At 41.1% G+C, this 26,962-nt stretch overlaps 1 protein-coding gene across 3 annotated transcripts in view; it reads left to right on the top strand.

Annotated features, from left to right (window-relative positions):
* Positions 1 to 26,962, top strand: part of slc27a6 (solute carrier family 27 member 6) — a 74,415-nt gene that overhangs the window by 5,617 nt on the left and 41,836 nt on the right. For 2 of the 3 annotated variants that reach the window (XR_006827920.1, XM_046067688.1), the window contains exons 1-4: positions 10,531 to 11,084; positions 12,543 to 12,752; positions 17,238 to 17,396; positions 22,492 to 22,616. Coding sequence is in view for 2 of the 3 variants with exons in the window: in XM_046067688.1 (XP_045923644.1) it covers positions 10,598 to 11,084; positions 12,543 to 12,752; positions 17,238 to 17,396; positions 22,492 to 22,616 (981 nt within the window). In the remaining variant the exon portion in view is untranslated. Of the gene's footprint in view, positions 1 to 10,530; positions 11,085 to 12,542; positions 12,753 to 17,237; positions 17,397 to 22,491; positions 22,617 to 26,962 lie in introns of those variants that run through there. The other variant, XM_046067691.1, reaches the window with a different exon arrangement.

The following is a 26,962-nucleotide window of genomic DNA, read 5'->3' as shown; positions in this document are numbered from 1 at the left end:
ACACACTCTAACACACACTCTAACACACACTCTAACACACACTCTAACACACTCTAACACACACTCTAACACACACTAACACACACTAAAACACACACTCACACTCTAACACACTCTAACACACACTCTAACACACACTAACACACACTCACACTCTAACACACACTAACACACACTAAAACACACACTCACACTCTAACACACTCTAAAACACACACTCACACACACTGACCCAGACAGTCTTTGTTGAGCGTGGGAAAATGTTTAGGGAGATTAATTAGAGCTGCTGAAGCCTGAGAGGCTCTATTGATGCTCTCACACACACACACATTAACACACACAACCCTCTGCCCCCCCCAGGTCTCTGGGAAACAGTCGGAGCGAGCAGGAACCATCCGCAAAGCCTCCATCAGGTTCAGTTTTCTACTGTTTCCATTAATGACAACTTCCTGTTTCACATCAAACTCTGACATGACATCTGACTCTCTGACTGGGTGTGTGTTTGTGTTACTGTGTGTGTGTGTTTGTGTTACTGTGTGTGTTACTGTTTGTGTGTTTCAGGTCCAACAAACCTCCAGAGCCGATCCTGTGCCCGGTGGCGCCCTCTGTCAGCGGGTAATAACCCTGAGTGTGTGTTCTTTAGTCTGGTTTCACTTCCTCAAAGAGACGTTTGAGGGTTCCGGTTAGAACCAGGTTCCCGTGGTGTCAGAGACCAGAGACACCTGCAGACGCTACTCAGGGCCAGAGAGACGCAGACAACTTAGTCTTTCCAGGAATAAATTTAGAGAGTTGAGCATCCGTTAAAAGTAAAATACAGCGTCTATCAGGCAGCAGCAGGTCTTAAGTTGGGGAAGTTTAAATCCCAATACAGAGTTCTGCCAGCCTTTAGAGCCTTATTATGATCCCAGAAGTGTTGAGTACCAAAAGGATTTATGTCAGAAATGCACATTATGGCTCCTCAGCAGTTACAAACAGCTGGATGTTAACGTGCATATGTTTGATACATTACAAGGATTAGCATTCATTAGCATAAACACCTACATGGACAACATTTCAGCAACCGCATGGCTCACGTGGACATTATTTGTGTGGTTTCGGGGGTGAATGAGGAGGCTGTAAGTTTTAACCCCTGGTGGGCAGGTCTGAGGTAAATGAAATGCTTTATAAATTGGACCTCCATGTCATTCCTATTCTTATCAGACTTTATTGTCCACCTTAGCGGAAATTTGTGTCTCCGAACAGATATGCAACAATGACACCACAGTTAAAATTACATTAAAATACACACAGTTAAGAGTACGACACTGTACCACCATCAACATACAACAGAAAATGGACAGCAGCGCAGCGGATGGAAATAAGGTTACAACCTACAGGAAACACATTGCTTTCAGTTTACATGCAGTGCCTGTATGGAATGGGCCAATCACCTTCCCTGCAATAGTTTTGGAAAGCTCGTTTTTGTCTTTAACATTCAGGTTGCCGTACCAGGCGGCTATATTAAACTGTACAATGCTTTGTACCAGGCCCCGATTGTCAGGGTTAGGACCCAAACGCAAGACACAACAGCAGGATGCAAAGCAGTAACACTAAACTGAAGAGGCTCTCACTGGAACATGGCAACGCAGGTAATCAAACAGGAAGCAAAGCCACACAAGGACACATGAGAACTCAATACTACAAAGTAAAACAGGAAGTGAAGCACACGGTAACGCACTAGCACAGATCTACCAAAGTAAAACACAAAGCATGGAAAGACTGCAAAATCAGGGCACGGACTGAGACCGGACCGAACAGGAGACAGGACTACACTGAAACATGGAAACGTTGGACTAGGAGGTAAAAAACATGCTAATAAACGTAAGAACCAACTTTGCTGCAAACCCTAAACATGACCAGATCAACACAGAGCCCAAAACCATGAAACCAGATACAGAGTAAACTTGAATATGTGAATGAATAAACAAGGCTACACAGAACCAGAACCAGACTTAAACTGGATCACATGAACATAAAACCACATTCCTAACACCTATATACCATCTCTGGTGTGAATGTTGAGACATTTCTTTAAATTTAACTTCAGTTTTAAATTATACTCCCTTTTCTCTGATGTTTAGAGTTGTGAGTGACCTCAGAGTGTCTGACGGCCTGTGAATTAAAACCTACATGTTCTGCATCGTTTGGATGATTGTGTTCAGAAATATCCTGCAGTTTTTAACAGATTTAAAGATTTTATTTCAAATAGATCATCTGTCCAATCCAGTCACCTCAGCATCCTCTAAAACTTCATAAAAAACAGCCCACCAGGAGTTGAAACAGCCACTTCTGGTTTCTTCATTTATTTGAAAATGTCAAAAATGGATTCAGCTCCTCAGTAGCTCCTGAAACTATTCCAATACAGCTGCTGAAATGTTGTGCATACAGGTGGTAATGCTAATGAATGCTAATCACTGTAACTGTTAGCCTCCAGCAAGGACCCATAATGTTTCTGACGTTAGGGCAACTGGGTCCAGATGCAGACGTCTGCAGGTTTAGTTAGTGAGGTTTTATTAAACGAAGAGGTGAACAGTTACAGGAACTCCAGACCAAGAACCAAGTCCTAAACAAACCAGGTGGAATCCAGACATGACAGAGTAATCCGAGGAACAGGTGATTCACACCAGACCATCAGTGAGCAGAGACAGGAACGACACCTTCAAAATGTCTATGAAGATTCTCAGTCATCCAGGTCATAGTTATCCAACGAAGGTTAAAATCAAGGGCAACCTGGACAACAGAACTAGACTCAGACTGAGATTCTACAGACAGAAGCATGGCTGTGCCATGGGCTCACCGGTATCCCCGATTGTGGCAAACATCTACATGGAAGAAGTGGAGAATAAAGCCCTCAACTCCTTCAGAGGAACAGCACCGAGCCACTGGTACAGATATGTGGACGACACCTGGGTCAAAATTAAAACACATCAACTCTACGGACAGTAACATCAAGTTCACACGAGAAGATGTTCACAACAACAGTTTGGCCTTCCTGGACTGCGCTGTACACATTGAAGAGGACACAGAAAACCCACACACACAGACCAATACCTACTGTTCGATTCCCACCACCCACTGGAGCACAAGCTAGGGGTCATGAGAACACTGCACCACAGAGCGGAAAACATACCAAGAAGCGCCCAAGCCAGAGAGAAGGAACAGAACCACCTGAAGGGGGCACTTACAGCCTGTGGATACCCTAAATGGACCTTTGTGAAAACAGCCACAAGATCCAAGAAGAACAAAACTACAGGGGAGGAAAAGAAGGTCAAACGCAACAACATTGTGATTCCATACGTGTCTGGAGTATCAGAGAAACTCAGGACGATTTTCAACAAACTCAACATCCCTGCGTTTTTTAAACCCAAGAACACACTAAGACAGATGCTGGTACACCCCAAAGACTGCACACCCAAACACAAGAAAAGCAATCTAGTGTATGTGGTCCAATGCAGTGAGAAATGCACAGACCTGTATATTGGGGAGACTAAACAACCACTACACAAACGCATGGCTCAACACAGAAGGGCCAACTCCTCAGGTCAAGACTCTGTAGTCTACTTACATCTGAAGGACAGAGGACACTTGTTTGAGTACCACCAGGTGCACATTTTAGACAGAGAAGATGGATGGTTTGAAAGATGTATCAAGGAAGCCATCTATACCTGGGTCGAGAAGCCGTCATTGAACAGAGGAGGGGATCTACGCCACCACTTATCCCCCACTTACAATGCTGTCCTTTCATCACTTCCCCGGAAACTCAACAAACGTAACCTATTGGCCTCAGGTGAAGATACTAATGATGTCGTTCAGTCTTGGCCACCGGTAGTCCTAACGACTGTAACGACTGTCGTTACAGCAACCAGGAACACTAACGAACCAGCAGTATCAATGACCCTGGCAAACGACCCCACTGAGGTTAAATAGCTTTAGAGTTTCCCTGCCAGTCAGTCAGAACTGAAGAAGTCCTTTGGATGAGGGGTGAAACGTCTTCCAGTATTTTCAACCAAGTCCAGTTGCCCTTGACTTTAACCTTCGTTGGATAACTATGACCTGGATGACTGAGAATCTTCATAGACATATAAAATGTACTATTTTGATATGTAACTACTATGTATAACGTATCGTTTTATTTTCGCTACCTAACTCCTCTCTCTCTCTTCCGGGTTTTCTGCAACCATGTTGCGCACGCATCCCGAATGTTTACAAACATATAATTGGCCTATAGCAGCATAACTAAGGGATCCTTCAAATATTGTCTCCAGCTCATCAAAATCTCTGCTGCCAGGATTAAGAAACATAATCACATTAGTGATCCTAGCTTCCTTACACTGGCTACCAGCTGTTTTTGAATTGATTTCAAGATATTATTGATTACTTACAAAGTCCTGAGATCCCCAGCCCCATGTTATTTAGCAGATGTCTTAGTGTCCTATGTCCCTACCAGCTCCCCAAGTTCCTCGGCTGCGTTGTTCCTGGTTGGTCCCAGGTCTAGATTTATAATCAAAGGTGAGCCAAGGGATTATTTTGACAGATATTGCAACTGTGATATGAGTCACGATTTTGGTGGAAATAGTCATATTGGCATTCATATCCCATTAATGCATTTTACAACTCGACTTCTTCCCTCTCCCATAGTCTTGTGCTTTCTCGTCTCTCTCCTCTCTCCTTCTGTCGCTTTCTGCAAGTGTTTCTGGCTCTGGAGCTGTGGGGTCTGGATCTGTGGTTGCAGGCTTCCTACTGCCCCCATGTTCCTGCTCGACACCGGCTGCTACAATTATTATTAGGGGTCCAAGCCTGAGAAGGGCATGGGAACCTACGAATGCAAGGCATCACTGTTCCCAGGAAAAGCAGGGCTGTGAACCCTATTCGTTACGGTTTTTATTATTTTTATTGTTCTGCCGCTAAAAGTAATACTGCAGCCTAGATGGTAAGTGCTGCAGACTCAACACTCATAGGGTAGGTACAGGGCCCTAAGAGTAACTCATGCACAAAAATGCACACACTTTTACCTTTAGGGGGCGCTACAAGTAAGGTCAATACGTCTGGGCTTGGAATTCGCACATATGAAGGCACATATAAACCTGTTGTAAAGAGTGTGAAAAGATGGACTAACGAGTCAAAGCTGCAGTTACCGGCCTGCTTTGACTGCACTGATTGCAGTGTTTTTGAGGCTGCAGCCACTGGCCTGGATGAACTAACTGACACTGTGACATCTTACAAAAGTTTTTGTGAGTGTAGTGGCTATTTGTCCATAAACTTAAACAAAAACAAATAATAACAAACTTCTCAAATGGCCACTTGAGGCTACGTCATGGTTAGGCTTTACGCAGGTTCAGAGGTACCAAAGCAAGATAATGTCCATAACAAGACTGAGTTTGAGGAGGTTTATTCACACACATAAGCAAGCTTACAGACATTTCTGCTGCCTCTCTCACGCTGGTAAAAAACCATATGCCCTCGTGCCTGCGGCACCTCTCACCTTGACCTACTTATGCAAATGAACATAACACCATGTGACCAACAAACGACAATGCAAGTAAAGCATAACTACAAAATAAACCAAATCAACTTTAACAAGAAAAGAAAAGAAATAAATTGGGCTATAAATTAACTCAAACCCAAAATAAACAAAAATAAGAATATAGCTCCAACAGTGAGGACGTGTGTGCCGACCAAAACCTTCTGCACATACAACAACCAAAAACCCTGGTTCACAGCGAAAGTCAGGCAGCTTCGTCAGACCAAAGAGGAGGCCTTCAGAAGTGGGAACAGAGTCTTGCACAACCAGGCCAGGGATACTCTGACTAAGGAGGTCAAAGCAGCAACGAGGAGCTACACTGAAAAGCTAAATAACAGCTTTGCAGCCAACGACTCTGCGTCAGTGTGGACACTCACCAACTACAGGAGACCATCCCCCAACACTGCTGGTACTCAACAACTGGCAGACGAGCTGAATAGCTTTTATTGTAGGTTTGAAAAGCCCACAGTCACACCTCTCCCCCGCTCCAACACCATCTTCAAACAGCCCCCTGCCCCCTCTGTCACACTGCCACCCCCCCTCTCTGACCCCTCACCTGCACTCAAGATCTGTGAAGAGCATGTGAGCCACCTCTTCCAAAGACAGAAGATCAGGAAGGCTCCTGGTCCAGACGGTGTGTCTCCATCCTGCTTGAAAATCTGTGCAGAGTTGGCCCACCTGAAGGACATTACTGGCCCCTTGCTGGACCCCCTGCAGTTTGCCTACAGGGCTAACAGGTCAGTGGATGATGCTGTCAACTTTGGACTGCATTACATCCTGCAACACCTTCACTCTTCACCTTGACATATGCTAGGATCCTGTTCGTGGACAACACCATCATCCCGGACATCCTCAGCACCAAACTCACCCAGCTCACTGTGCCAGCCTCCAGCTGTCAGTGGATCACAGACTTCCTGACTGACAAAAGTCAGCAGGTGAGGCTGGGGAACATCACATCCAGCACCCGGACGATTAGCACTGGCGCCCCCAGGGGTGTGTGCTCTCCCCCCTGCTCTTCTCCCTCTACACCAACGACTGCACCTCAGGAGACCCATCTGTCAAACTCCTGAAGTTCGCTGACGACACAACGGTCATCGGCCTCATCCAGGGCGGTGATGAGTCGACCTACAGACGGGAGGTCGGTCAGCTGGCTCTCTGGTGAGGTCAGAACAACCTAGAGCTTAACACGCTCAAAACTGTGGAGATGATCGTGGACTTCAGGAGGAGCCCCCCCACTCTGCCCCCCATCACCATACTCAGCCCTGTGTCTGCTGTGAAATCCTTCAGGTTTCTGGGATCCACTATTTCCCAGGATCTGAAGTGGGAGCCCAACACGGACACCATCATCAAGAAGGCCCAGCAGAGGATGTACTTCCTGCGCCAGCTCAGGAAGCTCAACCTGCCTAAGGACCTGCTGATCCAATTCTACACAGCCATCATCCAGTCTGTGCTCTGCACGTCCATCACTGTCTGGTTTGGATCTGCCACCAAAAAGGACAGGAGCAGACTACAATGGACAGTCAGGACTGCAGAAAAAATAATCGGTGCCATCCTGCCCTCCATTCAGGACTTATACATTTCCAGAGTCAGGAAACAGGCAGGAAACATCACTGCAGATCCATCTCACCCCGGACACAACCTGCTCCAGCTTCTCCCCTCTGGTAGGTGCTACAGAGCACTGTACGCCAAAACAAACAGACTCAGGAACAGTTTCTTCCCACAAACCATCACTCTGATGAACAGCTGATTTTTGACTCACAGTGTCAGGAGCAATTCTTGTGCAATAACAAAGTAACTCTGCTTCTAACCAGCCACCTGTTTACTGGCTAACACTTATTATTTATTCACCATTCCCTATTTCAGTGCTTTTCATACCGTTATATTGTCACATTGTAGAAACTGTATACCAAACCCAGCTACCTCAAGTCGTTACTCCTGCACAAAATACTTTTACTTATTTATTCCAGTACATGTATGCATGTATATGTACATGTATGCATGTATATGTACCTGTATATCACATCCACCTCCGACATGTACATACTCCTGCATCCTTTGCACTCTACTCACTGCACTATTTGTCAATATGTCTATATTGTTTTTGTTCATAGTGTGTATATTTGTGTTGTTTACACTGAAGTCTGCGTCTGATTTTAATTTATTTTTATTATTGTGATTTTGTAATTTTGTATGAGTAAGCACATCATGAGCAATGCACAATCCAGAATCAAATTCCTCGTATGTGTACACATACCTGGCAATAAAGCTGATTCTGATAAAGGTATAGACCACGCCCATTTCCTTCTAATTTTTTCCCCGCAACATTGCAAAAACTGAAAAACCTATTCTAAGTCCCACCAGCACCAAATTTCACAAGAACCATCTCTGGACGAAGCTGATAAAAGTTTGTTTAGGAAATTTTGATCGTCAAAATGCAAAAAACAGGAAGTGATGTCATATCTTAGATTTGGAATGGCCGATCGACACCATACTTGGGCACCCAGTGTGGGATGTGGTAGCTCCTAGGTGGCGCTGTGTAACAGCAATTATCTGTTCATCTGTGACCACAAGTCACATTGACATGAAACTTGAGCTGAATTGTTCAAGATGGTCTCCTGACTCCAGGGACCAAAGTTAACGCTAATTTGCCCATAGGTGGCGCTGTTATTGCAGATTAAAGATGTTTCAAAAAATGCCATTGACATACATTCATTTCATATCTCCATAACCACAAGTCCGATAGCTGTTAAGTGATATGAAATGAGACTCCCATACACATACATACTTTATATATCTGCATAGACACAAATCCTGTTAATATGAAACTCTGGTCATTCATTCACCACTTACTGACTGCATGAAGAAAAGGATTGCAATTTCTGACAGAAAAGCTACACAACGAAATTTAACCCAGTCTGATACTGACATACGTTTTGGTGAAGCTGAAGCATGTTGTTTGGTGGATAAAACTCACACTTGCACACAATGCTTGTGCTCTGGAAGAAAGGGGGCATCGGAGCTCCACCCCATTAGAACCGATCTGCAGGAAGAGCCACCCCTCCTGAGTATTGATGGTGGTAGAGGGGGACACATGCAAGATGGAATGACTAAAGTACATAATTTGTATTCCCCCGTTTGAAAAGAGAGGATACTGTTGAGTTTTAAAAAGTTACAACAAACTTAATGTACTCCAGTGTTTCAGTGTTTTCCTTCAAATGTAAACCTGCTGGGTTTTAGGCCAGACAATTGCATTAGAATGTTGATTAAACCATTGTTTGTATCCTCTTTGTAATGTGAAGAAAACTGACACCTCTTTGTTTAGTGCCAGAAGGACTGTTTTGTTTTGACTGTTTCATTGACACTTAAGATGGGGTGTCAACCATTTTGTAGACAAGCCCTGTTGTTCTCTATGATTAGTTTAGAGTAAAAGACTGTTTATTCCTGTAGATTGGGATCGGTGCTCTTTTGTTCGACCAAAAGGTAGAACAGTAAGGTACACCCTTCCCAATTGGGTGACGAAGAAGTTAACCAAACGACCAATGGCTATGGGCCTAAGCCATTTGGAGGAAAATGGACCCGCCCACATACCTGGAGGATATTAACAATTTATTTTGTGAGAATCAGGACTGTAAGCTGTGGATCTGGGAGGAGAAGCAGCTTTTCAGTCCACTGCTGGAGGCGGCTTTAGCTCAGTCTGTTAGGACTTGACTGAAAGCTGTAAATCTGAAAGGAGGACCAACTTTTCAGTTCACTGCAGTGTTATTTGTTTGTTCTGTAATGCCATCTCTTTATTCACTAATTTTTGTAATTAAATCTTTTTGTTAATTTTCATTGGACTGAGCCTCTCCTTTCTCAAAATCTGAAAAAACGCAACAATACCAAACGCATTACATTTGTGTTTAAACATTTATTTAGGCTATACAAACAAACAAAACCAAACAAACAAACCACTCAATTAAGGAGGCTGCCTACGAGTAGAAAGAAATTGTTTGATGTGATAAGTGGTACACTGAAAGATTTATTTAATAGTGTTATATTTCCATAACTTGTTTTTACAAGCAGCACAGCCTTTGGCTCGATAAGGCAACAAACATGTGATAACAATAAATGCACTCGTATTTGCTCGACTGAAGCAATGAAAACGGCGTCAATTTAAATGTACTAATATTTTAGGCGTTCTTTCTTCAAAAGAACACCTAAAATATTTAGGACAGTTTAATCGGGAATTATATTAATTAACACTTCCATGCAGTGGAATTTATTCTCATAAATAAGGTGAACAGTAGGGCAAATTACATTTAAATTGATGCCGTTTTCAAGAAACAGATATCTCTGTTTCTGTTTGTTATCCTAAATCCTGTTTCTTCTTGTGTGCACCGCAAATGATCTTATATGATGTTTTTTATTGCGCACTTCAGGGGAAAACAATCGAACGGGTGTTTGTTTATTCAGAAAGGCTTTAAGACTATACTCAGAGGTAATATGTCGATTTATTTTACTTAATCCATTTCAAATGTTTCAGTCATCTGCCATGTGAGTCGCCGTTTCTAATTTCTCCAGTCTATGTGTATGCGCATGGTTCAGTGTTTGCATGGTGGATCGCAGATTCTCCATTCAATTTTTTTTTATATATAGGACACAACCTTTACTTAGGAAGTGGCGTATGTACGTTTCCAGCCTTGTATTGTACATAGGCATGAGGAACCAGGGTTGCAAATTCGGTCTCATTTAAATGGACTAATTCAATTTTAAAAACCCACCTTTTAAAAATTACTTTTTATTTATTTCATAAATGTTTTATGATATTTTAGTTCATGTTATTATATTTTTGTTTTAAATGTATTCTGTTTTTTTGGAAAGCACTAACTGTTTTGAAAGGTGCTAATTAAGCAGGACTTCATGTCGAATTGTCCACTTTTATTTTGAAGGCAGCAGTTCTCATGTTCCGGTCATATGTTAGGAGTTTGTAGACTCGTTGGCTTACATCATGTAGCAGTAAGTTAATGAGCGTCCTCTCGCTATCTCCAAGCCGCAGACATGGCTCTGTCTCTGGGATGGCTCTTGTCTCTGGCCGCAGGTGTTTTCTCCGCTCATGTTTTGCAGAAACTCTGCTTCCCATACTTTTGGAGTGACCTCCTCTTTCTGTTGAAGGTGATCACCTACGGTGTGAAGCTGGAGCTGTTCAAGATGACATCAAGCGTGTGCACGGTTCTGGAGAGGTTCATCCAGCAGGCGCACCGCATCCCCAACAAGCCGTTTGTCATCTACGATGAAAGCATCCACACCTACCGGGACATCGAGCGACGCAGCAACAGACTCGCTAATGTGTTCCTCGAGAGAGTGAGTCTGAAGAGAGGAGACTGCGTTGCCTTGCTCATGAGCAACGAGCCCGACTTCCTGTGCGTTTGGTTCGGGTTGGCGAAGATCGGCTGCTCTGTCGCTTTCCTCAACATCAACATCAAGTCCAAGTCTCTGCTGCACTGCTTTAACTGCTGTGGAGCCAAAACTCTGATTGTTGGTTCAGGTAAAGCTCTCACCTTTGCTTGTTTATCTCTCCTGCAGGTGCACCACTGTGGCTTCATCAACGCCGTCTCTTATCACTTTGGTGCCTTGCAGGTCAGGTGTCCCCTAGGCGATGATCTCTTCATTCTAATATTTTGATACTTGGATACTAGGAAATAGCATATAGGATACATTATGTTTTGAAATTAACTTTATTTAAATTTGTGCTGTGTGTAATGTCATCAATAACACAAGCCAATGAGTAGCCTACATCCTAAGTAAGTAACATGGTCATTCAATTCGGATTCTAACATTATCCAAATAGATAACCCATTCTATTTTGTACACTGATGCTGTGCTGTAGCATTTCTATAATATCCTTTGCATAGTCAGTGTGGCCAGCTGTCATTCCAGGAGTGAATATGTGCTCATGTGGTGGAAGACATATTCAGATCCTTTACTTAAGTAAATGTAGCCATACTGCACTACTAAATACTTCGTTACGTTACATCTATCAAATAATTAACAGTCCACCATTCACAAAAGTATTGACCTAGCAATATAGTTTATAGTATAAAAAGTAAAAGTACCTATTATTGCAGAATTGCCTTTTCAGAGTGATGTTTCTGCAGAGGCAAATAGTGTACTTTTTACACATGCTAAACATTTGATAGGCCCATTAAATAACAGGTAGTTTCGAGATACAGTCAGTGCTTGATTTTATTATAATGCCCAGTAGTGAACCTCAATCACCCACTGTCACACAGGTCACGGTTGTTGTTTTCAAACTCTGGTGTGAACTGTGTTGAGTTCAGCTGAATTACTCAATATGGGAGTCAACGGTGCCAATATGCAAAAAAGCTAGGAACACCCTGCTGTAACATGAATTAATGTGTTGTAATTGCTGTCAATTTTAATGATACAACAATATGACATTCAGTTAACCCACATTTAGCTTCCACCCATGTTCCGCTGGAACAGTCCTGTTTGTACAGTTAATAGGATTCATAATGCTGCAGCCATGTGACAGGATGGAAGATCATGGCTCAACCAAACAAGTATGATGTTGGTCAGGGACACTGTCGTCACTACAACCCCAGTGCAACAGGAGAAGAATTCATGGAATAGCTGGAACATGTGGGACAGAATACAGTGCAGTGAAAAGTATTTGATTTTTTCTATCTTTGCATATTTGTCACACAAAATTGTTTCAGTTCTTTAAACTAAATTTAAACTAAGACAAAGAAAACCTGAGTAAACACAAAATACAGTTTTTTTAAAATAATGTCATGTTATGAAGGAAACAAGTTATGAAACACATAAGTCTTTGTCTTATATTTATTTATTTATTTTGATCTGAAACAATTAAATGTGACCAATATATAAAAATAGAAGAAATCAGGAAGAGGGCAGTGTAAGCACTGATCCTATATGAAGTAGAAATTTCATGAAATGTACCTTGGCTCTCTCCATCTTCCAGATTTAGTGGAATGTCTGGACGGCATCCTGATCAGCCTGTTGGAGGACAACATTCAGGTGTGGGCCATGAAGAGTCAGAGTGTGCACCCACAGGTGCACACTCTGTTGGACAAGATCGATGCTGCCTCTGACCAGCCTGTACCAGCTGCATTACGTGTCACCACCTCCCTCAAATCCCCCACCCTCTACATCTTCACCTCTGGAACAACTGGTGAGTCTGTGAGTCTTAAACATATTGATTTACTTCCATTATGTTTGTTTAGTTAGAGAGGTGGGGTGTAAATGCAAAAAATGCCCCTTGGTGCACCTCTCCCCTGCCTAAGGGAGATCTACACCAGCAGCACATCCCAACACATCTTCTCCCTCCTGCCATCTGGGATGAGGTACAGAAGCATCAGCTGCAGATCCAGCAGGATGCTTAACAGTTTTTATCCACAAGCTGTTAGAATTATTAATGGTTTGCTCTTGGATCTGTATGCTGAACTGGGTCCAGCATTAGGCTGACCAAGCTGTCAGAACTGCGCCAACTGTCAAATATAGGTAGGCTATAACCACTCTGGGGATATGATCAACAATATAGTTTACTTTTCTGCCTAAAGCCCCTTTTGGGATTAAGCCAATATCATTCTGTTAAACTCATTGAATTGTCTTTTGTTTGTGACCTGCTGCTGTAACCTCCAACTCACAAGCACCTCCATTTCTGTGTCAGGAAATATAATTTTAATCTTCCTCTCAGTTGTTGTTGCTGTGATTCACGCTAAGCAGGCTCATTTATATGCATCAGTATTCATAAGGTGTTTTGCATTTATTGTCCACTGTGGGCGTGTATAGGGGGATATGAGGCTGATTCATGTGTGCACATTTCCAGGTGGAGTGTTATTTAAAAAAAGACATTTACCTGTAGGTATACACATGCACGGTTTTATAAATCTGTAGTGCATTTTATGAATTTGCATCTGGAGGAAACAGCAGACACAAAAACACAGATGAACTCTCTAGGCAGATAATATGGTTGTCATCTTAACAATAAAAATTAGAGCCCGACCGATATGGGATTTTAACATTTTAACATAAACAACGTTTATCCCTAACATTTGCTATGTTGAGACCTCACTAAGATACCATGACATAATGCAGTTTAAAAATAAACTTTGTTATTGATATAAATAGTACTTTGAACAAAAGTACAACAAAGTATATTAAAGTTTTGATAAATAAGAGTCAAATGTATGAAAGTACAGAAAACATTTTTAAAATATCTGATTTGAGTGTGCCTTAGAGTGTTCACAGAAACGTTCAAATGCCAGCAGTGCCACATTCAATCTCCAAACTGGGCGCTGTGTTCTATGCTGGGAGAACGTGATGTCTAAAATCACAGGTGCATGGTCTGATACCATGATGACAGTGTATTCTGTGTTCTTTACTGTTGGGAGAAGCTTTTTGTCTATGAAAAAGTTATCTATTCTGCTGAATGTATGGTGGACATGAGAAAAGAAAATCTCTTCTGGTGAGGATATAAAAACCTCCAAGGATCTATACCACCAGTCTGATCTAAGAAGTCACAGAGGGCCCGGGACATTTTGGAACGCGTTAACTTGGGATGCGACCGGTCTTTAACAGGATCAGTTACAGCGTTCAGATCTCCAGCAAGAATCAGCTTGTGAGAATTGAAGTTGGGAAAAAGAGAAATTAGTTTATTAATAAAACCAACGTCATCCCAGTTCGGGGCATATACACTTATGAGTACCACAGGTGTATAAAAAAGATGTCGTGACACTATTATAAATTGGCCTAATGGGTTTGAAATAATAGTTTCTGAGGCAGTGAATAATATTTTTTATGAATCAATATTGCTGTACCCCTGGCGTTAGTATTAAAATTGGAATGAAAAGACTGCCTCACCCAGTTCTTTCTAAGCCTGATTTGGTCCACTATGGTTAAATGTTTCCTGTAAAAAAAGCTATTTCAGTGTTTAGTCTTTTCAAGTGGGAAAATGTACACGCTCTTTTTATCAGCCTGTTCGTGCCCTTAACATTTCAGTTTGTAAACCGGACAGATGCACCTCCACCTATCTCCCTGGCACCCGTTTTAGCCTCAGTTGACATTATACAAAGTTTCATTACATTTCCTCATTTGGCAGACGCTTTTATCCCAAGGGACTTACATTTGAGGAACAACATACAAGCATCAACAGAGCATCAAATACAGATCTACAACTGACAATACATACTAGTAAAAGCACCAATACATACTAGTAAGAGCTCACAGTACATATCACATCAATGGGGTAGATACCTAGGGAAGGAAGTAAGAGTTAACAAAAGTGCAATCAAAACAAGATAATTGTAGGGGATAGAAGAAGAAGAGCACAGGAAGTGCATGTTAGAGGTGAGGAGTTAGAGGTGTTATAAGAGGAAGTGTTCTCGGAAGAGATGAGTTTTTGTCTTTGCCTCCTCTGGCGTGTTTAATTTGAGGGTTTCTCCTCCAAAAAAAACCATGCAGGCCGGCAGAGCATTACATTTAGCTGACGCTTTTATCCAAAGCAACTTACAATTGCTATACATGTCAGAGGTCGCACGCCTCTGGAGCAACTAGGAGTTAATTGTCTTGCTCAGAGATACATTGGTAGATGGGTCACAGTGGGGGATTGAACCCGGGTCTCTCACACCAAAGGAATGCGTCTTATCCATTGCGCCATCACCAGCAGACAAAACTTTATCCCCTTCTTGTCCCCTTCTTGTCCCCTTCGCACCGCTTCGACACGCTGACACTGAAATCTGGGTATATTCTCAATGTGGACTTTTTGTACCTCAGTTTGTGTTGTCTGGCCCATCGCAGCACTTGCTCCTTCTCTTGAAACTGTTGGAAGCAGACTACAAATGGACGGGGCGGTCATCCACAGCCAAGTTTCTTTCCCACTCTGTGCGATCTCTCCAAAGCCGGTGCTCTGTTGAAAACTTTGTCGCCCATAACTTCCATGAGCATGTCTAACACAAAGGCAACAGTCTATGTTACCTTCATTGTCTTCAGGGACATTTATAATCCTTAAGTTGGCTCTGCGAGAGCAATTTTCCAGATCTTCAATCCGGCCCAGGAGTGTCGCATTCTGTGTCTGGAGAGCTTTAATGGCTGTTTCAGCAGCAAATATTTTTTGAAAGTTTTCCCCTGCGAAGGATTCCGTTGCAGTCAAACGTTTTTGGAAGTTATCTACTGTAACCGTAAAGCAGACAGAAGCTTGAATGGCCTAAACCAGAAGTCACCTTTTAATAAATGTTTTAAAAGTGCGTGAATAAATCCAAAATTACCCTTAAAGAATGGGGGTCAGTGTGCATGTGTAGGCGTATTGTATATGTTTGTGTGTAGCCCTGCAGTCTGTGTATGTAGCCTATGTTGTAGTAGGCAGAGAGACGGAGCCCCAGCCTCACTGCTGTTGTGCCGAGTTGTCCTTGCGGGACATTCGGATCAGTAATCACCACTGATGAACCACACAAAGAATATTATATTGTTTTTAAATAGTACTTGAAATAGACCCGCAATGTGCATGCATTTGTTGGCCGCACACAAAACTGCACAAGACCAGTGAATGACAGGCGAGCAGAGCAGAGAGTAAATGATCAACAAGCCTCAGTTTATCTGTAACGTTAAATGTACGGTGTAAGTTACAGTGACTAATAAATAGAGGCTGCAGTTCTGCAGCTTCTACCGTATTACCTTACATATAATCTGCCACAATGACTACTTTCTAAAACATATCGTCTATGGTGCAGTGACCCAGAGGAAACACTGCTGTTTAATTAATCTAATGCTACATGACAGTCTACAAGGAGAACCTGCAACTTTGAGATTCACACTAACATTTCACATTCAAAAGAAGAGGTAACATTAGAGAACTTTGTTAGGCAGGAAGCTGTGTTAGATTCTTGTACAGCTCACGTTTATTCACAAGTCCTCTCTGGTTTAATCATTTCTGACTGTTACTAGAGACAAGCAGCTTGCAGATATATTTAGAATATGTTAAACACTATAGTTTAATCGCTCATTAATGTTAGCGCTCCTCCACTGATAAACACAGCATTGGCTTTGTGGCTAATTTAGCAATGGGCAGCATTAACTGCTGTAACTTATGTTAAATAATATTTAGAAATAATGAACTAGGGAGAAATGGGAGGACCATTCACTAGACTCTCTGTTCCTCTTTTTGTAATAGTCATTTATCAGCTGTTATAAACGAAGATGCAAGTAGCTTATATCAGCCGATAATGTCTGCAAAACGATAAACCAGTCGAGCTCTATTAAGATGTAGAGCGGCAGATGTCTGTAGCTTGTGTGAACAACAACACCATTTCCATCCCAAGCATATCACTGTGACCTGAAGATTTGCTTTAAAACAGAGCAGTGTTTGTAAAACTGGTCAGCACAGAGGGCGGGTGGCATGGTGGCATTTCAGTGTTCAGTTTTCACTTTCATTATTGGAGTCAGAAACCTGTTAGGTTTCTTCTCAGGAGTATCCACAAAATTATTATATTGGTAGAATTACAATTGAAATGCATGGTGTGACACTGTGTTGTGTTGCCATGGAGACAATTAATCCTAATACTGGATATAGGGAAGCACAGCAATTAAAATGGACAGAAAGCATCAAGTGTTTATTTTGCAATGTCATGTAATGAAGTATCATGTCTTTTTATTTTCACAGGGCTCCCTAAGGCTGCAGTGGTCACTCACCTCCAGAGCTTGAAGGCGGCAGCAGGTTTTTGGGCATTTGGGGCGACTAAAGATGACGTGATTTACATCCCTCTGCCGCTCTACCACAGTGCAGCTTCCTTGATAGGTATAGGAGGAACCATAGAGCTGGGTAGGCCTCAGAATATCTCTATATGTTGTAAGCATTTAATCTATTTTGTCAGATGAAATCTAAACATCTAACAAACTGTCTAGATCAGGGGTTTTTAAAGTCTGACACTGTGGGGCCCCCTTCAGACGGAATTGAGACAATATGAGCTGTTTCTTTAACCTGTATTTGTTCACTGGATTACTTTGATACTGAAGAAAACTTTATGATTCTCAGGAAAGTTCTGGATTATAAGGAGCATTTTTCTCTATGATTCTTAGCGTCTAAGTTTAGATTTAAAGGTTAAGTGTGTAAGTTTCAGTGCTGAGGGTTGCGAATTGCAAGGAATTGCAAAAAAACTCCTCACTCAATGCCCACCCTCCCCTATCCAAGTGCGTAAGATAGCTACAGTGGCCGACACAGGACAAAAGAGAGTAGCCAGTCAAGAGATGAGATATCTTAGGTAGATTTATTAAGAAATTATATTTTACGTAATTATTCAGTAAAACCATATGTTATTAAGTATATTACAATGCAAAGAACATCTCAAAAACACATCTAGTGCAAGTATGACCACTGAAAGATAGCAGGAAAATGAAGCTGTTTCTTCACAGTCCATTATAAACCACATAATACATGAAGTTTACAAAGGCATTGTCAGGTGAGAGTCAAGGCTCCTCTCCACACAGTCTTAACGCAGTCATACACTGTAGTTAAGCAGTAGCAGTTAAGTGTTTTCCACCAGAGCAGTAGCTCACTTTAATGCACTTAATCATCATCAGCTGATTGTCTCACTAAAGGAACCGACACATTTCTGTCCAGGTAGTAAAACCAAGACTCAGTATTGGAGAACAACATTAAAAATTACAATCCAATTAAATATTTTTTGCAGTAAAAGTTTAGCTGGTTTATCGGAGCTTCCAGCTGTAGGCTACAGTTTTATTGGCAATTAATCAGCTGATTGTCTCAGGAATGTAAACGAACACACATTTATGTCTGTAGCAAAGCCAAAGCACGGGAGAATAACTAACGCCACATGAAATTACAATCCAACTACATAGCTTTCTATCAGGGCAGTAAAATGTGAAGCTAGCTGATCTGAGCTTTAATGCTGTAAGTTACCGTTTTATTGTCAATTAATCAGCTGATTGTCTCACAAATGTAAGCGGCACATTTCTGTCAATGTAGCAAGCTAAAACACACTCTGGAGAATAATGTAAATGAAATTACAATCCAACTATATATTAGACAACACTGACAGGGGACACACAACACTTCTATCTGTGATTATGCCCAAAAAAAGCTATCAAATAACAACTAAGTTACACTAACTTAATTACCTGTCCAGCAGAAAACAGGCAACTTCAGCACTGCTTTGAAAACATTTGTCCTGCATCAGTGCCTTCTATCTGGGAAAATCCACAATGATTATATCCATGATTTCTGCGGTCATCTGTCTGTATCTGTCCCGACTTGTCTGGCTTCATGTTTTTGCTTCTTTGGCGACGAAGATCCACACACTATCGGCTTGTGCTAAATAATACGTGTAGTCCTCCATTTGTCCAAATTTCTACACGCAATGTGATGTACCAAGCCTAAAGGCAATTTCATGTGAGTGCAACAGCCTCTGTATTTAATATGTTTGAGAGGAAGATGCAAACCGCCAAGTGTTGCACAGAGAGAGCTGCTGTTATTTTTGCCAGAAGGAGACACAGCCGTGAGGAAAGAAAACGTAGAGAAAAATATTAGATAATATTATTCTATATCCAATATATAGAAATACAATTAATTTATTTATTCGATCAACTATATGAATAGAATTTTATTTTTTTGTATTTTCCTATAGCTTTGGCAATACTGTATTAACATTCATGTCAATAAATCAAATGTCGTTTCGACCTGACTTCTTTTCTCCGAGATGGAAGAATTTAGAAAGTTGTGTGGCACTGTGGAGAGCTCCCGCTGCATAGCGCACGGATTACGTGTAAAATTCATCCAGCCAGAGGGAACGATCACCAACTGTTCACAGCGCGCCGGTCATAATAGCGACACAACCCATTGTAGGTATCGGAGAGGGAATGGGGAGTTGGGGCGTACAGGGCCAGGGACAGGAGATTGTGGAGCGACCAGGCACGCTGTGGATGGTCAGTGATTGCTGGATGAAGCACGATCTGCTGGCATTTCGAGTCTGGGTCATTCCAGCAAACTGTATCTGTTTCTGCTGGAGTTTCCCAAAGAAGTTTTTCAGGTGTGCTGTTCCAAGTACTTAGTGCAATCTTAGGCAGGATGGGCAGGAAAATACACACTGCCAGACTGTACAGACAGTCACAGATTGTCTGTAATGTTAGTTTCAGCTGTTTTCTCGCAGTTAAATAAACAGAAAATATGAAACGACCTAATATTAGATGACACATGGAGTAACGTTATGTTACCATGACAGCAGCTGGGCAGAAATTACTTTTAATGTGGAGGTGATGAAGAAATATTTAGAAAATAAATGTTAAAGAAACATTTAGACAATACATTTTAATGGACTACGTGTCCTCTGCTGATAATTTGCCATGCTTGTGTGGAGACAAACAGTTAACAGGATTTGCGGTGCTGCAGTCTAGACAAAGTGCTCTGGGAATGCTTTTGCTTCAGGTGTTCATGCTGCTTCACGTATTTGTGCCCAGCAGTTGCGCTGCAGTGAAGCCATTTCCAATTCACAGAGGTCAAGTAGCACCACGTTTGAGTGTCTGTCTAAAGTACTCCCAAATTTCATATGTTTGAAGGCACGGTCTTGTAGCTGCAGCTTGTCTGGGGGAATCCAAGAGAATTGCAACTCCACTGGCAGTGTCCGCTTGACATGAAGCTGTGGGACATTTTTAGAAATCTTCAAGTGCTGGTTATTAAAACCTGCCATAGGTCATAGGCTTAATGTAATTGTACATACAGTGGCTATAGAACAGTTCTAAAGCTACAAACAGCTTCTTATCCTTTGGTCCTAGACAAACATCATATTTAATTATTTAACATGTTTTTCAGTTTGTGGTCCGGGTCACAGAATATATCAAAGGGGGGCTCATACTTCTATTTTAAACTTGTGCACAAAATGGACTTTGATGGAGTGTTTTAAGGTTGACAATGACATGATGAAGGCATGTGTCCACACAACATGTCATGATTTGAGTTCAGTGTTAGGTACAGAGAAGCAATTTTCTTTGCAAACTGTTAGTCAGGACTGTCCGCTGACTACAGTGTAACTGCCAAACTATGTGACCCCTTCGAGGACCCGCTGTTTCACTTCAACTAGCAGCTTAATTAGTGCAGGAAGTGGACACTGGGGACTATTATGGAGAATATTATTGTTTGTAGGTCATTGTTGCTGTGTTGCCTTCATGGAAAGACTGAATGAACTTTCATATTTGGGTTTAGATAACATTATAGTACAGTAGAATCTGCATGTTAAGAAGCTCAAAAGTAAGTTTTTAGAAAAGCAGCACATTCTAATCAGCTTTCCTATTGATGAATCCTTGGTCTTTGCATTTGTTCCAACTGCTACCAAAGTTGACAGTTCAACGTCCTTGCAACATCCCGACAGGTTGTGCTAACAAACCTTGGTGAGGCTGCTGTCCTGTTCTAGATGTTGCCATGTATTCAACTTTGTACACATTTGTCAAATTTAGTCTTTAGATTCTCCACATTGGGATAGCTGTTCTGTCATTGTCAGACCAGGTCTACACATGCCAACCTTCACTCCTTCATTCAAGGAAAAAAAGAGTTCTGCAAATGAACAGAATAAAGAGTTAATGGTCCCTGCAAACATTCCCCCTTTTCATACTGAACATAAAGTCATTCCTTCATAGAGCTGTTCCATTGTAAGGAGGACTGTGCTGATGCTCAAAAAAGGTAGACAAATATCTAGAGATGGAATCATTAAAGTGAACAATACCTATTTCAGCGTACCAAAGGCCAAGACATTTAAAATTTGTTAGTTAGCTAGCTAACAAACTAGCTAGCTAGTTTAGATTTTCAGCCTAATGCAAAAGCAAACATGGGCAACCCCTCTCATCCTCCCCACGCTGAGGTCAAGCAACTCAGGAGCACCTTCAGCCACAGACTCATCTAGCCTCCCCTCAAAGCGCTTTGGAGGCTCACTTGTGCATCAGGCATCCGACTCCACAATGCCACATCATCCACTACTATATAAGGATATCATATTACATTTCAATTGTGTATATAATGTGTATATTCTTTTGTATATTTGATTGGGATTGATTATTGATTTCACTTTTATTGTATTTTATTCCTTAATTCACTCTTTGCATAGATATCCCCGTGCTGCCCTTGCAAATTGATTAAAGGAACTTATCTTAACATCAAACTGTTTTTTAACATTAAAAACAAGATAACATTGCAGACATGGTGTCCTTGTTATTAACAATCGATTAGTTTAGTGGGCCAAAGAGATAACCACTCTTAATACTTTGTACCTCAGTAAGGTTCTGTTTGAGCTATCTCTAGTTTAGCTGTGAGTACCTACACTAATGTTCACAATCTCTTTGTGTAATGAGTGCATCCATTCATGGAGCTCAGTAAATGGGTTCTTTCTGTTGTGTTGTCATTGTGTTTTGTTTAGGATTATTGGGCTGAAACATTTAGCTTGGTGTATTTTCCTCATCTTTGTGTGCAGTAGATTTTATTTGGAAAAGCATTGTGAATTTGATCAGAAAGCTTCTCTTACATCACTTAAACAGTTCATTGGACACTCGAAATATTTTTGGTTTAGCATGAAGTAAACCATGTAGTGGCATAAATATAGGCAGTGCCACCAGTGCAACAGCACTGAGGCCCATGACCTGAAAGGGCCTGTGCACAGCTAAGTCCGGACACAATACATATGCCTACCAAATTTGGTGCACGTAGGCCAAAGAGAAAGGAGGGGGCTTTTGTTTTGAAAAGTTTTAGGGTGCGCAATCGAGCTACTTTTGCGCACCCATGCACGGCGACCTATATCAGATTGCTGCTTGCAGCTTTTATTATTATTATTATTATTATTATTCTATATGTAGTATTGGAACTAGGAGAATATGAAAATTTTATCCTTTAATATTGACTTTAATGACATTGTTGTCAGGTGCGACCTGCATCTTGAAGAAGAGGTTCTCAGCCTCCCAGTTCTGGAATGACTGCAGGAAACATGAAGTGACTGTTTTCCAGTATATCGGTGAGCTCTGCAGATACCTCTGCAACCAGCCTAAGGTAATTTTAAAAGTGTTAATAACCTCTTGGAAAAATAATATCATGCATGGACATTCTAGGGCCAGTTGGGGTTGCAGAGGTATAATGGTAAAAATTTCATACCATTACAATCCTACTGACAACATCAAAATCCAAATGGTTCATTTTAGAATAAAAATGCCTCAAATACAACTGACAGTGTTGTTTTACCCTCCTAACATAAAAAAATACCCTTTAGAATACTTTCTGGTTTGCTCTGAAATGTACAAAGTCACTTTTTTCTCACATGTCTTGTTAGGAATTCCTTTGTTTAGTTAAGTTTAGAAAGAAGTGCTTCGTCGTGATTCTGAAACTCAAACCAAAAACATTGATCTTCAAAGTATCTTAGTGTTTTCGTCTATCCTCTATTTTCATTTATCATTAGGCAGAGAGAATCATTTACAGTCACTGCTTCTTGTAAATCAAGTAAAACCTTTCTTTTAGTATTTGCATCCTCTTATGGTGGACAAATAGACATGCACGTACTCACAGTATGAGGGCAAAACTCAAAGTCCTCTTTGTCACTCTTCTTCTGTTATTTGGCCATGTGGGTGGAAGGTTGGCATTGACTGTCCTTACCATTGATTGTCAAATAAAAGATGAGGACATAAGCACCTTTTCACAAGGTGCAATGTCCGCACACAAGCGTGAGTACTGATTACTGCTTGTATGTTGTCATCATGCACTGTGTTCAATGTGCAAACAATGTCCGCACACAAGCGTGAGTACTGATTACTGCTTGTATGCTGTCATCATGCACTGTGTTCAATGTGCAAACATGGCAAATACTATAGAACTCATCATTGAGGACACAAAGCAAGTCAACCCAGGGTTTCCCAATCCAGGCGGGAGCGCGTTCACATAAAAGAGGTGGTGTTAGCAGCAGATGACCAATCACAGACATGAACAAATCCACTGTCAGCAGAGCGTCATATTTTATGAATTAGGATTAAACTTTAACACTACAGATATACGACATGGTCTTAGTAGCACGCCTGCAGCTGACACATGCAGGGAGACAGAAAATCGCAGACAGTGTGAATGCCTAAATGAACAGGCGTAGTCTATAATAATGCTTTGATTTGATGTGTTCTTATGAGCTGTATGAAAATATTAGCCTTACTGTTTCAGCTCGGCTGTGTCGGCGTCTCCACATTAAAAAACGCGGGCCATTCCCCCTCGCTTTAAAAAACTAGGCGTCACTTCAAAAATGAGATTAATTTAACACACTCAAAAGTTTTCCCAACATTCTAAATTAATGTTCTAAATCAACTTCATAAAGCAATGAAACGAAAACTCCATTCATGCCATAAAATGTGCTCAAATAGTGGTTGAAAGACTGAATCTCAACATTTAGGCTACTGACAAGTCACCGTCCCACCTTTTGTGACCAAATCGCAAAAGGTGGGACGGAACATGACAACAGTCTCTGTAGTAGGCCTATAAGAAAGCTATACTAACCTAAAATAGATAGCCTCATATTAAAATTTAGTATTTCAATATCCCTACCAAACTGCTCATAATATTCAGCCTCACATAAGAAAAATGAAACCCATTTATTTTAACGGCTGCGTCAGGCTGTGTGAAACGAACTGGGAGCAAATAAAAAATATTAAACACAACTACTATAAAAACCTGTAGGCAACAACAGCCTAAGGCTTTTAATCAGTCTCTGTAGGATGATATTGCTATAGCCTACAAGAGTTTATCCGTATAACCACAGCAAACATAAAGCAGCCTATAAAACAGTCTGTGGGTTTTCCTACAGATGGGGATGTCATTTTCCAAGAGAGCTGCGAAGGCGGCTTGAGTTGATCTCTTATCTGGAACATAACCTGCTCCGAAGCTGTTCAGCATAAGCTAACATGGTGATCTACCCCGGCAAGTACCACCTTCGTGGTACTGAAAACCCAGGGTTAACCCCGAAGTTACCTCGATAAACTCAAATCCTGCTTCGTGGTCCAGGCCCCAGTTCTTCCTTCACAGTTGAGTGTTGCTCAAGGTGTGTTGTCTGCCACCGGTGGTCGATACACGCAGGGCTGGATTACCAACTGAAGCAAAGCAGGCTACTGTCCCTCTGCATCAGACCATCAGGGGCTCCAAAGCCCCCATGCTGATTGTATGTCAGTTGTTTAAGGGGGCCCAGCTGCTTTGCAATACCAGTGATGCTGGGATCCCTCTTGAAATCGCTCAGATTTTTATTTTTCCGTATGTAGAAATCATTCTTTGGTCTAAACCAGCAGGTGGCGCAACAATCAAGGAAATGCATTTTGAGTTGTATCCTACTTATTATGTCACACGTTCAAAAACCTTATATGAACCCTTTTCCTGAATTAAACTGCACCTCGTGACATAGGCCACATCTATTTCTGCGTGTAATTGTTTTTCAAAATGGTAGTGTATCCGATCTGCATGAGACGTTGCATGTAGAATCTATGAATCCTCATGCTCAAGTTACAAAGGAACAATAAAACAGGAAATTCCCCATGCACAGCAACAAAAGTCAGGTGCTGGTAGGTCGCAGGATAAGACTACAAGCTACAAACGAAAACAAGCACACTGAAATTACTTTATTATATTTATTGTGAGCGATGCGTTTCGCCTAATGCTGCTTCAGGTTCACACAGTAAAATAAATAAATAATAATAATAGGTTTGGGCACGTTTACACGTTATTATCACGTTTATGCATGAATTAACGCCGACAATTATTTTATCTCACGTTAATATAACACGTTATTATTTTGAAAGTCCGTTGCTCACTGGCTTTGAATACACATACAGTCAAACCATGGGTCACAGGAGGGGTTGTGCTTTGCGTCACGTACAAAAAGTTCAAGACAATTCAACTTTGGCAGCTGGCGGGCGTGTGAGTGAGGCGAAAACAACCGCAACAGTTTCACGGGAACACGCCCGTTTGTCACTACACCTTGTGCTCGACCACTTCACCTCACTCTAACAGGGAAACTTGCTACTGATTGAACAACTGTTTCTGCTGCTCCCTGATAAAAGAAAAATGTTTCTGCTGATACCTGTTCAGAAACCCCCCCAAGAAAACTGGACTCTGATGGTAACTTGTTCTAACAAGCTAGATAAAAGGTAATGCCCTGGCAGTGGCAAATAGCTTTGGTTTAATATTTGATTTGATTACATTAATGTATAAGTTGAGATTTACAAGAAATATTTTATTGCTACTGTGTAAAGAGAATGCTGCTGGTAAAAAGCACCTTATTTGTTTAAAGTGTTTGAAAACCACGTTGTGTTTATAGCAGTACATTTAAATTGAAAGTGCGCAATACACTACTTTAGAATTCATTATTCAATTTTGCGCATAACTATGCGATTAATCGCAAGAAGATCATGTGATTTATTGCATACATCTATATAAGAAAACTTACATTAAACTATACAAATAAACTTTCTCCCCTTTATTCCACTACTTCATGCATACACGCTGGACTCAACTACCCTGCACTTTACTGAGTGCACATTTCTAGTTTAAGGTTTTGATTTGTTCTTCAGATGTCTTTAACACAGTAAATCACATGTCTATATATAGATTTGTAAAAAACACTGTTAATTAGTTTTTCTGTTTCCTCATCATTTTAAAAGTGTACTTTTGCACCTGTCTAAAAAGTAACTTCAGACTGTCTAACTTCTTAACTTCACTACTTTTTCACCTTTATTCTATTGAAACAATTTCAATTTAATTGCAAGTTGCAATTAATAAATTGTAAATCCTTAAGCCTACTTTGCAGAAAAAAAGCATTGTCTTTGCACTGAAATTATAACATTGAAATTTCTATAATATAAAAGCAGCTGGATTGTGAAATCTTTTAAATCTTTGCTCGTTATCTTCAGTACATTAAATTTTTGTGGTTTAATGCCCTTTTTCCTGTATATTCCTATTATATTAATGATAACATGTAAATTACAGTGGGGCCAAAAAGTATTTAGTCAGCCACTGATTGTGCAAGTTCTCCTACTTAGAAAGATGAGAGAGGTCTGTAATTTTCATCATAGGTACACTTCAAACTATGAGAGACAAAATGAGGGGGAAAAATCCAGGAAATCACATTGTAGAATTTATTTGTAAATTATGGTGGAAAATAAGTATTTGGTCACCCACAAACAAGCAAGATTTCTGCCTCTCACAGACCTGTAACTTCTTCTTTAAGACGCTCTTCTGTCCTCCACTCGTTACCTGGATTAATGGCACCTGTTTGAACTTGTTATCTGTATAAAAGACACCTGTCCACAGCCTCAAACAGTCAGACGCCAAACTCAACCATGGCCAAGACCAAAGAGCTGTCGAAGGACACCAGGAAG

This window comes from Micropterus dolomieu, linkage group LG13 (assembly GCF_021292245.1).
Source record: "Micropterus dolomieu isolate WLL.071019.BEF.003 ecotype Adirondacks linkage group LG13, ASM2129224v1, whole genome shotgun sequence".
NCBI lineage: Eukaryota > Metazoa > Chordata > Actinopteri > Centrarchiformes > Centrarchidae > Micropterus > Micropterus dolomieu.
Note: the sequence above shows the minus strand (reverse complement) of the source record. Positions and strands in the feature narration are given on the sequence as shown.